This window comes from Marmota flaviventris, chromosome 10, assembly GCF_047511675.1.
Source record: "Marmota flaviventris isolate mMarFla1 chromosome 10, mMarFla1.hap1, whole genome shotgun sequence".
In the NCBI taxonomy this organism is placed as follows: domain Eukaryota; kingdom Metazoa; phylum Chordata; class Mammalia; order Rodentia; family Sciuridae; genus Marmota; species Marmota flaviventris.
This window is the reverse complement of record NC_092507.1, coordinates 17073928-17086040: the sequence shown is the minus strand read 5'-3', so window position 1 is coordinate 17086040 and position 12113 is coordinate 17073928. Positions and strand designations below refer to the sequence as shown.

Genomic DNA, 12113 nt, shown 5'->3' with positions numbered 1-12113 from the left:
AAAAGACCCACCCACAGCAAATGGATAAACACTATGGTCCATGCACACAATGGAAAACTACTGAGCAATAAAAAGAAACTGTTGATGGCTGTGGTGACCAGGATGAATCTCAGAATAAATAAGCTAGTGAAAAAGTGTTCAGCCTGCACTTTTTTTTTTAAATTATCTAGTTTTTAGTGGTAGTTGAACACAATACCTATATTTATTTATTTATGTTTATGTGGTGCTGAGGATCGAACCCAGGGTCCCACCCGTGCCAGGTGAGCACTCTACTGCTGAGCCACAACCTTAAATCTCAGCCTGCACTTTTTATATATATTCCTTAAAAATACAAGGTCCATGCCAGGAGCAATGGTGCATACCTGTATAATCCCAGTAGCTCTGGAGGCTGAGGCAGGAGAATCGCAAGTTCAAAGCCAGCCTCAGCAATTCAGTGAGGGCTTAAGCAAATTAGAGAGACCCTGTTTTCAAAAAGAACAAGCGGCTGGGGATATGGCTCAGTGGTAAAGCACCCCTGAGTACTGCCAAAAAAAAAAAAAAAAACAAGGTCACCTACAGTGATACAAAGCAGAGCAGTGGTTTTCTGGGGTTGGGGGTGGTGGGAGGGATGGATTAAAAGAGAGCCCACGGGCTGGGGTTGTGGCTCAGTGGTAGAGCACTCGCCTAGAATGCACAAGGCACCAGGTTCGATCCTCAGCACCACATAAATGTAAAATAAAGATATTGTATCCACCTAAAGCTTAAGAATAAATGTTTAATTAATAAATAAATAAAAGAGAGCCCAAGAAAACCTCTGGGGATAATGGCCATGTTCTTATCTTCACCTTAGTGGTGGTTTCATGGGTTAGACATTTGTCAAGACAAGACTCATCAAATCGTACACTACAATATGTGTCTTTATGGTATGTCAATTATACCTCAGTAAAACTGTGGGGAAAAGCTCACAAGACCCAGGTGCAGTGGTGCGCACCTGAGGCTGAGGCAGGAAGATGCTCGAGCCCACGAGTGTGAGGCCAGCCTGGGCAAACATAGTGAGACCCTATCTCTGGAAAAAACAATAAATGCCTACAGTCGTCACCTGTGAAAGCCCACAGCTCACCTCCGGGAAGGGAGGGAGGGAGGCTACAGACGAAGAAGCTCATCTAGAGGAAGACAAAGGGAAGGGGGAGGGCACGGTCAGGGGTCAGGGTCAGAGCGGGTGGTCAGGCTGGACTCCGTGCAGCTCGGTGCCAGAGGCGGAAGTCAGAAGGTTAGTCTGGGAGGGGACTTCTTCCTTTTCTGCTCCACGTCTGCCCTTCCATTAGGTGTGCTTGGGCCCTCTCCTCCCACCAAGCTCACACAGTAGTCAATCTCACCTTGTGACCCCCCACAGGAAGGGGCCCTTGACCTTCTGAAGAAGCTGAACAGCTGTCAGATGTCCATCCAGCTGCTGCAGGTGTGTGTGGGGAGGGAGTCTTCTGGGGGAAGGAGGGACCCTGGGGGAGACCTGCAAGGGTGGAGTCAGGGAGGAATTTCTGAGGGGAGTCTTGTGGGAGGGGCATCTTGAGGTGCAGACATGGGGGTTGGCCCAGGGGGACCCAGAAACATCTTGTAGGAGGCTGGGTACTTTCTAACTCACAGAGGCTTTGGTCTGGGGAGGCTGATTTGCTTTCCTTGAGCACCCTAATTCCCAAGACCCTGGGCCTGTGGAATGCAAGAGGCCAGGGATCCAGGAAGAGGGAAGAGTTCCACTGTCCTTAAATCCTCCCTGGATTGCCCCCAAACTTACAGAAGCTCCTGACTCTGGAAGATGAGCACAGACCCAAAGTGTGGGAGCCGGAGTCACCACCGAGATGAAACTTGAGCTAACAGATACCAGGGGGCTGGGAATGGGGAAGGGTCCTGAGCAGCCAACTGCTCTGTCCTCAGCTGGGCACTGACCCCACACAGCGAGGCAGGTCAGGGCCTCAGCTGTAGGCTAGCTGTAGGACTGGGGTCATTACACCAGCCACTGATCAGAACAGGGCCTCTGGAGAGGTCTGGATAGGAGAGGATGTGGGGACTGAGCCATGGCAGGTGCTGCCTCGGGGGACAGCCAACCCTGCTCGTCCATTCCCAGGCAGCCCTTGACCCCTTTGCTTTGCAGACGACCAGGATTGGAGTTGCCGTCAACGGGGTTCGCAAGCACTGCTCAGACAGGGAGGTGGTGTCCTTGGCCAAGGTCCTCATCAAAAACTGGAAGCGATTGCTGGGTGAGAGGGGCAGGGCTGGTTTTCACTGTGTTTCCCTCCTGGCTTTGGTAGGGGACAGAGCCTGGCTCGTAGCAGGCGATCAGTGGGTCTGCTGAGTGACTTAATAAAAGGCAGACGGACCAGGGAGGAAGCTGGTGAGGAATGTCAGTGTTGTGTACAGGAGAGCGAGATGCGTCACTATGAGCTTGCCTGTGCATGTGCTTCTTTGCATGTTTCTGTTTGTGCCCGCAGGACGTGTCTACCTGCACACAATTGTGTTACTATGCACATAGATGTGGGGCCACTTATACTTATGTCCCCATGTGAAAATGTGTTTTACACACACGCACGCATGCTATGTGTGCGTTTGTGTAAAGAGTGTGTGTGTGTGTGTGTGTGTGTGAGAGAGAGACAGTATGTGCACCTGTCCTGGTCCCTGCCCTTCGTTCCCTCCTTCCCAAAGTCACGCGGGGTTCTGCTGAGAAGGTGCTGAGCTGAGGGACAATGCCTCCCTTTTGCTTTCAGACTCCCCAGGACATCCCAAAGGGGAAAAAGGAGAGGAAAGAGAGAAAGCCAAGAAGAAAGAGAAAGACCTCGACTGTTCAGATTGGAAGCCCGAAGCAGGCCTTTCTCCCCCAAAAAAGAAAAGAAGAGAAGAGCCCCCAAACAGGTATTTCTCTTCTGGGGTGGGGAGAAGGGGTCTGACACTCATCCCCCCACCTGCCAGCAGTTTTGTGTATAGTGTCTCACTGCAGCCTCACAGCCTGGGAGGTACCGTCATTGTCTCCTACAGTGCTCCCTCCAGGGGACTTTGGCTCCACCTGACAGAACCAAATAAACCCAAGGTGGCACTGACTTTGCTTAGGATGCAGGGAGGGGACACAGGTGTGCCAGTAGGCCTTGCTGGGCCTCCAGAGTTCTCAGAGGGAACCACACAGCCTCCAGAGCTGTACTCCAGCCACCGGGCAACAGCCCCAGGCAGGGAAATGCGACCGCTGTGGGTGGGGGACCCCGGCTTAGAAGCTCCATGTCCCAAATATGGTGCTGGTCCTGGAGGCAGAGTGTCTGGGATCCAGCAAGGGTGCCACCCACTGACACGACCCACGGCCCTATGGATCGCCACTGATTATTTGCACTTCATTCTCGGCCTTTCCTGTCTAGATAGCTTTTCCAGACAGGGGTCATTTGCTCTCTAAGTGGCATTGCCTGGTGACCCACACCACGGGCCACTTTTTTGATGTCTTCAGGGCCCTTGGGACTGGAGCTCATTTGTCCATTCGGAAGAAGTGTTTGGTGAAGCTTTTTCTTGGCATTCCCATCTGCCACCAGGAAGCTGAGGTCAGGGGAGCAGAGGCTTCCCCAAGACCAGGGGGCTATTATGTGATGGAGTGGGGTTCCAATCTTCGTCAGGCCTCCACCCTTCTGCCAGCAGGAATAGAACAGTTGTTTGCCTCAACTCTGTCCCTGTCCCCCCTTACCCACCCTAACCAGGTCATCCCCCAGTTGCATGAGTCTCAGGTTCAAAGGCCATAAACTTCACAGTAGATTAAAACCTTCATGAACTTCTAAATAAGTCTTGAGGAGGCTGAGACAAGAGGGTCACTTGACCCTGGGCGTTTGAGGCTAGCTTGAGCAACATGCGATCCAGTCTCAAAACCTACCTGTTCCTTGTGTAACCAGAAGATCACTTAACTCCTTAGGGGGATGGGTGGTTACATTTGTCCATCTTGTAGATAAGGGGGATGGTATCAGATAACATCTAACGAGGTCATTTCTGTATTTTCAACGTGCATCCCTTTTGACCCAGTGCATCCTCTATGAAGAATTCATTTAAAAAATCAACCACATTAAAGCATAAAGATTACATGGTCCGCTGGGCATGGTGGCACATGCCTGTAATCTCGGTGGCTCCAGAGGCTGAGTTCAAAGCCAGCCTCAGCAACTTAGTGAGGTCCTCAATTTGGTGAGACCCTGACTCAAAATAAATCATAAAAAGGGCTGGGGATATGGCTCAGTGGTCAAGCAGCCCTGGGTTCAATCCCCAGTATCAAAAAAAAAAAAAAAAAAAAAAAGATCACATAGATTACATGTTCTATGTGTAACATTTTTCTGCTGATGTTTCTGAAACATTTTGGAACTCTGAAACCCTTCCTTCTTTTTTTTTTTTTTCTGGGCTGGAGATAGAACCAGGGCCTTGAGCATGTTAGACAAGCACTCTACCACTGAGCCACACCCCCAGCCCCTCTGAACACTTTCTAAATGAACATTTATTATAATTGTATAAAACAAAGATGTTTTGCAGAAAACATCTTAGGAGACAAGGCTAGGAGAAGAGTGATTCTCAACCAGGAGGGTTGAAAATACCCTAACCAACCCACTCTGGTTTTGGGTTGTAAAAGAAATATCCTGCAGTGCACAGAATATTCCCCCCACATTGAAGAACTATGGTCAGCCCTCCGTGTCATGGGCTCCATATCCACAGATGGCATATCTGTAAATTCACCAAATATAGGTCAAATATATTTGGGGAAAAATTATGCCTGGACTGAACATCTACAGGCTTTGTTGTCATTATTCCCCCTAAAAGACATAGTATAACAACTATTTATATAGCATTTACATTAGGTTGTATTTTAAAAGTAATCTATACATGTATATACAGGAGGGTGGGCAGAGATTATGTGCAAATACTATGGTATTTTACGTAAGAGACTTGAGCATTTGTGGATTTTGGTATCCATGGGAGGTTCCTGGAACCAATCCTGCGTGGATACTGAGGAATGACTGTCTTTATTAATGTTTAAAATACCTGTGGGGCTGGGTCCGGTGGTGCATACCTATACCAGCAGCTTGGGAGGTTGAGGCAGGAGGATCGTAAGTTCAAAGCCAGCCTCTGCAATTTAGTGGGGCCCTAAACAACTTAATGAGACCCTGTCTCAAAATAAGAAAATAAAATAGGGCTGGGGATATGGCTCAGTGGTTAAGTGTCCCTGGGTTCAGTGTACCGCCCCCCCCCAAAAAATTAAAAAATACCAGTGGGACCCACATGGAGAAACGCTGTAGGACAGAAGAATATTTAATGATATGGTGAAATGTTCACTAAGTATTGAAAGAATGTGAACGATGTAGATAATATAGTATAATCCTGTTGTTATAAAAATGAGAAAGTGAATTTTATGAATATGCATGGAAAAGAAGACTAGAATGGCAATTGCAGTTATTTCTGGATGGTATCATTGAGAAGGTTCTTGTTTTTTTATCTTTCAATAAGTTTATATCAATTTTCTTTTCCAATAAATATGTACTAATTTTTTTAAAAAATTTTAACATTTTTAAAGTTATAGATGGACATGATATCTTTATTTTTATTTATTTATTTTTGTGTGGTGCTGAGGATAGAACCCAGTGCCTCACATGTGCGAGCAAGTGCTCTGCCACTGAGCTACAGCCCCAGCCCATATGTACTGATTTTGAAATAAAAAATATTGAGGGACTGGGGATATAGCTCAGTTGGTAGAGTGCTTGCCTTGCATGCACAAGGCCCTGGGTTCAATTACCAGCACCACAAAATAAATAAATAAGTAGATAGATAGATAGTAGATAAAAAAAGAGCTAGAGATGTAATTAAAAAAAAAAATTGAAACAACTTTTTAAAACAAAGATGTAGTCAGGTGTGGTGGTGCACACCTGTAATCCCAGTGACTGGTGAGGCTGAGGCAGGAGGATTTCAAATGTGAGGCCAGCCTCAGCAACTTAACGAGAATGTCTCAAAAAAATAAATAAGGTTGGGGATTTAACTCAGTAGTATAGTGCCCCTGGACACAATCACCAGTGCCCATAATAAACAAACAAACAAACAAAAGATATATCTCTGCGATTGTAATTAAGACGATCTTTACCTTCTATATTTCACAATAAAATTTTAAAATCTCTATTTTCAGTTTTTCTCCATGATGATCCTGTATTGCTTTTGAAATAATCAGAAAAACAATGCACTTTTGAGAAGTAAACAAATAAGAGCAATGAAAATCTGTTGTAGAAATCATGGGAAATATAGAAAAGTAAAATAAAAGCATCCACATTCCCACCACCCAAAGACAAGTACTCAATATTTGGTATATATTGTTTCTTTCTGTTCTGTCTTTGACTTGTTTTCCAAACTTATCACCGACTTCACGGTCTGCTTTCTAAAACGTAATGATCACATGGTGTATTAGTCACACTGTCTGTGCCATGTGCTGTGTTCTGTTCTTTTTATTTTGCTTCCTTTGCAGTCGTGTCCCAGTTGGAGAACACCAACTGGCCTAGGACTTCCACATGGGTGTCTTTTGTTTTCCCAGAGGGGTTAGAAGGGTGCCTGGCAGGATGCCCTGACTGCCCCCATAGTGCCAAGCACAGAGTGAACATTTAGTGAGCACTGCTAGTACTGCTCATGTGGCCCTCTGGACCTCCTTCCACTAACAGGTCTGGCCATATCAGAGCACCTTTGGGTTCTAAGCACCTTGGCAAATGAGGGACAAGAATGGAGAGGGTTCTTGTGAGATGAAGTTGAAAGATAAAGGGCTGAACTGTTGGGAGAGGAGACCTAATGGACTATGGGGCTGATTTGGAGAATAGTGAACATAGACATCCAGGTAAAGATGACAGCCTGAGCCAGGTGTGATGGTGCACTCCTATAATCCAGTGACTCAGGAGGCTGAGGCAGGAGGATTGCAAGTTCAAGGCCAGCCTCAGGAACTTAGTAAGGCTCTAAGCAATTTAGTGAGACCCTGTCCCAAAAAAAAAAAAAAAAAAAAAAAAGCCGGGCGTGGTGGCACACACCTGGAATCCCAGCAGCTGGGGAGGCTGAGACAGGTGGATTGTGAGTTCAAAGCCAGCCTCAGCAAAAGTGAGGTAAAAAAAAAAAAAGCTGACAGCCAGATCATGTGTAGGTTTTTTACTTGATGATCAGGAAAGGAATTTTCTTTAAAGGACTTCAGGGATAACCAGTATGAAGAGGGGGCGATTGGAAAGCAGAAAGCCAGGCTCTGGACTGACCTTGATCTCTCACTCTTCCCCTTAGTCTCTGAGACTTGTTATTGTGGCCTGAAAAATGAACATTGTTATCTCACTTCTTTCTTCTTAAAAATGAAATATTTTATTGGGAACATATTAATTATATTGATTGTATAGTCTGTCTTATAATTTATTTTATTATACAGGCAATTATTCATTGTAGAAAAATTTTTAAAAATACGTATGGGGGCTGGGAGAATAGCTCAGTGGTAGAGCTCTTGACTAACATTCACCAAGCCCTGGGTTCCATCCCGAGCACTACAAAAAGAAAAAAAGTCGTCTATTTCCTAGAGTGTGTGTGTGTGTGTGTGTGTGTGTACATATACATAATTATATTTCTTCTAGACTTTTTCCTATACATCACTATTCATAAAATACTTATTTTTTTAAAAAAAGGAATTATACTCTGTATGCTATTTTGTAACCTTTTCACATACACACATTTACTCATTTCATCAGTAAGTCATGTTTCATGTAAAAAGTTTAGAAAACAAAACAGCAGAATAACAGAAATGACCACTGTTAATATGCTGATGTCTATATTTCTAGTCTTGTCAAAACGTCTCTGTGTACATGTATATTTTCTTAATAAAATTTGCAGCACACGTTCTGTTCTCCTGGAATGCCGAGTTGTCTCGCCAGCTCACCTTCCATAGCCTCGGGCTCCGAAATGTCACTGGGGCTCAACAGAGCATGGGAAGGCATGTCCCCATTCTGCTGGGAGAAGCAAAGGGGCAGGGGTCCTACCTCTGCTCAATTGATGAACTTCCTTTCTTTGTCATTTTCCTAATTATACACTTTCTTATTATACAGACACCGTAGCCACATTCGTGAAATTTGAAATAACGATCAGAAACCTTTCCCCTCAGTGTATCACCTCTGGCAAATGATCTACCTACATAACTCAGGCGTGCATTACTGAGAGAGTGCAAGCGACTGTCTCCTGTTTAGGAATGTTCCTGTGGTGTCTAAGCACTTTTTCATGTTTCTGGATAGTTTTTGTAAAATGAATGTTTGCAATAACTAGATATTTCTGGTTTGCTCAACAAAGAAAAAAAAAAAGAAGAAGAAGCAGGGCCAGAAAGTGGTGGGATTCTGGACTGGAGCCTCGTGTTCCCTCCTCTCAGCCAGACACGATGGCCCAGGCCTGGAATCCCAGCGACTTGGGAGGCTGAGGCGGGAGGATCACAAGTTCAAAGCCAGCCTGGGCAACTTATTGAGACCCTGTCTCTAAAAAATAAGAGGGACTGGGGGTATAGCTCAGAGGTAGAACACTGGATCCAATCCCCAGTACGGTAAACAATAATAATAAATAATAAATAAATTTAGTAACTGTTACCTCTGGAAAGGTTCCTTTCCACCTTTCTAGTTGGATGTTTCTGCACGTTCGATTTCACAGCATTCAGCGTCTACTTGGTGAGCACCTACTTGGTGCCGGGCACGATTCTGTGTGTTTGGAATAAGCCTGGCCACATAGTAGATTGGGTTCCCCAGAAGCAGCCCCTGACACGCAGATTCAAGTGTAGTGGTATTGTGGGAAGTGATTCAGGAGGTGTGGATAGAGGAGTGGGAAGCAAGACAGAAGAGACAGAAGTTAGAGGGACGGGGTGGAAGCTAGAACAGTGTGATTTGCCCAGCAGCTGACTGGCGTGGGCACTGGGACTTAAATCCTGCTGGGGAACTCTGGGTGACATTGGAAAACATATGTCAAATTATCCCTCCGAGGGCTGAGGCAACCAGGGTATTTATCCCCAGTCCCCATGTGTCTTCTTGAATGCGGCTCCTGGGGTCTGCACCTCTCCAGGACTGACAGACAGCACCCCTGGCTGGCCTGGAGAAACCCTGAATGCAGAGGCCCTGGGGAGGTTGAGGAGGAAGCCCATGGATCTGGGACACTGGCAGATGGAGGGCCCAAGGGTCATTGGACTCTGCAGAGTGACCAAGTCCTGCCCAACCCTGCTCTTGTGGAATTTTCCTGGAGGGCAGTTAGGGAAAAATAGAATAAGAAAGTCAATCATGTACCATGTCAGAAGGTGACATGGGCCATGGACTTAGAAGAATTGGGTGAGATGGGGAGTAGAAATGCAGTTTGCAAACATTAATTTTATAAAACCAATAAATGGAAGAATAATCATAAAAATAATGAAGTTAAATGCATTTTGGAAAATTAAGAAAAAAAAACTTCACCCCCATCTCCACACCCTCCCCTAACAGTGGCTGTAGCTACCGTTCAGGTAGGTTTTCTTTTCATCCTTTTCCCTCCTGGACATTGGTTTTCTTGCGTGACTTCAGCACAGTCTACATCTAATTTTGTCCCCTGCTCTTTCAGTTACCATTTTAACTCAGCTCCGGTGTCTTCAAAGTCTCCGTACTTCTCTCCCTGCGCCTCCTCCCCCGTGCCCTGCAGGGGTGGCTGGAACCCATCTCTCAGTTTCCCTGGCTGCTGATGAGAACAGGCGCCCACCAGGGCCTGCCTAGCAGCCAGGAGGAGAGGGGCCTGCTGGGAGCTAGTTGTGAGTAATTAGTGACACCTGGTAGAACAGGGGATCTTCAGGCCTTGGTTTCCTCCCCTCCTGTTGCCTCACTGGACGGGACAGGTGAGGGTGAGCAGCCAGCACTGCCTGGACCTCCCTCTCCAGGTGCCCTGGCCAGGTGGGTCCTCATCCTCCCCCAGCAGGCCTCGCTCCAGGACCCTTTCTCCCAGCCTCCTGGGGAATCAGCCCTGGTCCAGCCTGCCAGACGGCTCACCTCCAATCTCTCTTCTTTCAGGAGAGACTCTGTGGACTCCAAGTCTTCCACCACCTCCTCTCCAAAAAGGCCTGCGATGGAAAGGTAAGGAAAGTCACCGGTTTCTCCATTGTAAAAGTCCTAGGGCGTTCAGCAGGTGTCCCCCTCTCTGCTTAAGGGAGGAAGCCTGAGGAGGGGGAGGAGGAAACCGCATGCATCATGTTGCCTCTAAATTCTAGGCCCCACAGGAGTGGCTTCTCTGCTGGGGCAGCTGACCAGGTGCTGTTGCTCCTTCATCTGTGAAACATTCTCAAGGTCAAGTTGAACCCAGAAAGGACAGAGGTCCTAAAAGCCTTTTTCTGGAGTGACGTATCTGCATTTGGGCTGAACTGCTTAGGATGTCCACTAAAGGGTGTTCACAAATCATCCAGACATTGGTTCATCAAATATTTACTGAGGGAGCCGGGCGTGGTGGCCCACACCTATAATCCCCAGTGGCTTGGGAGGCTGAGGCAGGAGAATCACAAGTTCAAAGCCAACCTCAGTATCTTAGTGAGGCCCTAAGCAACTCAGCAAGACCCTGTCTCTAAACAAAATATAAAAAAAGGACTGGGGGTGGGGTGGGCTGGGGTTGTGGCTCAGTGGTAGAGCACTTGCTTCATACTTATGAGGCACTGGGTTCCATCCTCAGCACCACATAAACACATAAGCAAAATAAAATTATTTTAAAAAAAAAGGACGGGGAATGTGACTCAGTGGTTAAAGCACCTCTGGGTTCAATCCTCAGTAACAACAACAACAACAAAAAAAATAGTACCGAGGGCCTGCTGCGTCCAGGAAGTGTTCCAGGTGCCAGGAATAGAGATACAAAAGAAGAAAAGTCCCCACCTGAGTGGCAACAGGCAGTACATTCAGTAAAGAAGTCACACAGCGGTTCAGGAGGCGACCAGAAGTACAGGAAAGCAGAGGGGAGAGGAGGATGTTCATCAGAGGAATGAGGAAAGCCTGTGTTGAGAAGGTGACCTTGGGGCAAAAATTTGAAGGAGGTGAGGGAGTGACTGGTGCAGATATCGGGGTCTTTTCAAGCTGGGGGTGGTAGGTCTGATAGAGTTCAGGGACACTGGAGGTGGAGGGAGCAGATTGGGAGAGGGGGAGGGTTGGAGGGGACATTTAGAAATGGGAGCCACTGGAAGGCATTGAGCACTGGAATCAAATCATATTTACCAGGATCCTTCCGGCTGAGGATGGTTGCAGGGATCCCTGGGCAGAAGCAGAGACCAGTCAGAAGGCCAATGAGATGATTCAGGCCAGATATAATGGTGGCTTGGATCAAGTGGGAGAGGTGTAGGTGAGAAGGAGGGGTGGATTGAGGATCTATTTTGTAAAGGAGCTGATAGGATTTCCTGGCAGGTTGGATGTGCGATATGAAAGAAAAAGATTTAAGATGATTCCAAGATTTTTCATTTGAGCATCTGCAAGGATGGAGTGGCCATTAATTGGTATGGAGAAGACTGTGTGGAAATCGGGCTTGGGATGGAATATCAAGAGTTCAGGTTTGGAAGCTGCATACACATGCCTGTAATTTCAGCTATTTGGAAGGTTAGGGTGGGAGGATCACAAGTTCAAGGCCAGCCTGGGCAATTAGTAAGACCCTGTCTCAAAATAAAAAAAGGACTATGGGGAACTGGGCACAGTGGTAGACACCTATAATCCCAGTGACTTAGGAGGCTGAGTCAGGAGGATTGCAAATTAGAGGCCAGCCTCAGCAAGTTAGCAAGACCCTATCTCAAAATAAAGAATAAAAAGGGTTAGGAGTGCAGCTCAGTGGTAAAGTACCCCTGTTTTCAATCCCCAGTACCAAAAAGAAAAAGGGGGAGGCCTAGGATGTAAGTCAGTGCTTGCCTAGCAATGTATAACACCCTGGATTTAATCTCCAATACTGAAAAAAAACATAAAGTTCAGGTTTAGACATGTGGATTTGAGGTATGCGTTAAGTCATTCAAAGAGAAGTTGAATAAACAGTTATGCAAGGGTGGAATTCAGGAAGAAAGTCTATGCCAGAAATGTAAATTACAGAGTCATTAGTGTGTAGCTGGCATTTAAAGTGACATCACCAAAGTG

General features: G+C 46.5%; 1 protein-coding gene across 2 annotated transcripts in view; it reads left to right on the top strand.

The window, feature by feature from the left end:
* Positions 1 to 12113, top strand: part of Tcea3 (transcription elongation factor A3) — a 42869-nt gene that overhangs the window by 3965 nt on the left and 26791 nt on the right. For both annotated transcript variants that reach the window (XM_071617476.1, XM_071617477.1), the window contains exons 2-5: positions 1373 to 1435; positions 2126 to 2231; positions 2736 to 2880; positions 10035 to 10097. In XM_071617476.1, the coding sequence (XP_071473577.1) occupies positions 1373 to 1435; positions 2126 to 2231; positions 2736 to 2880; positions 10035 to 10097 (377 nt within the window). The remainder of the gene's footprint in view (positions 1 to 1372; positions 1436 to 2125; positions 2232 to 2735; positions 2881 to 10034; positions 10098 to 12113) is intronic.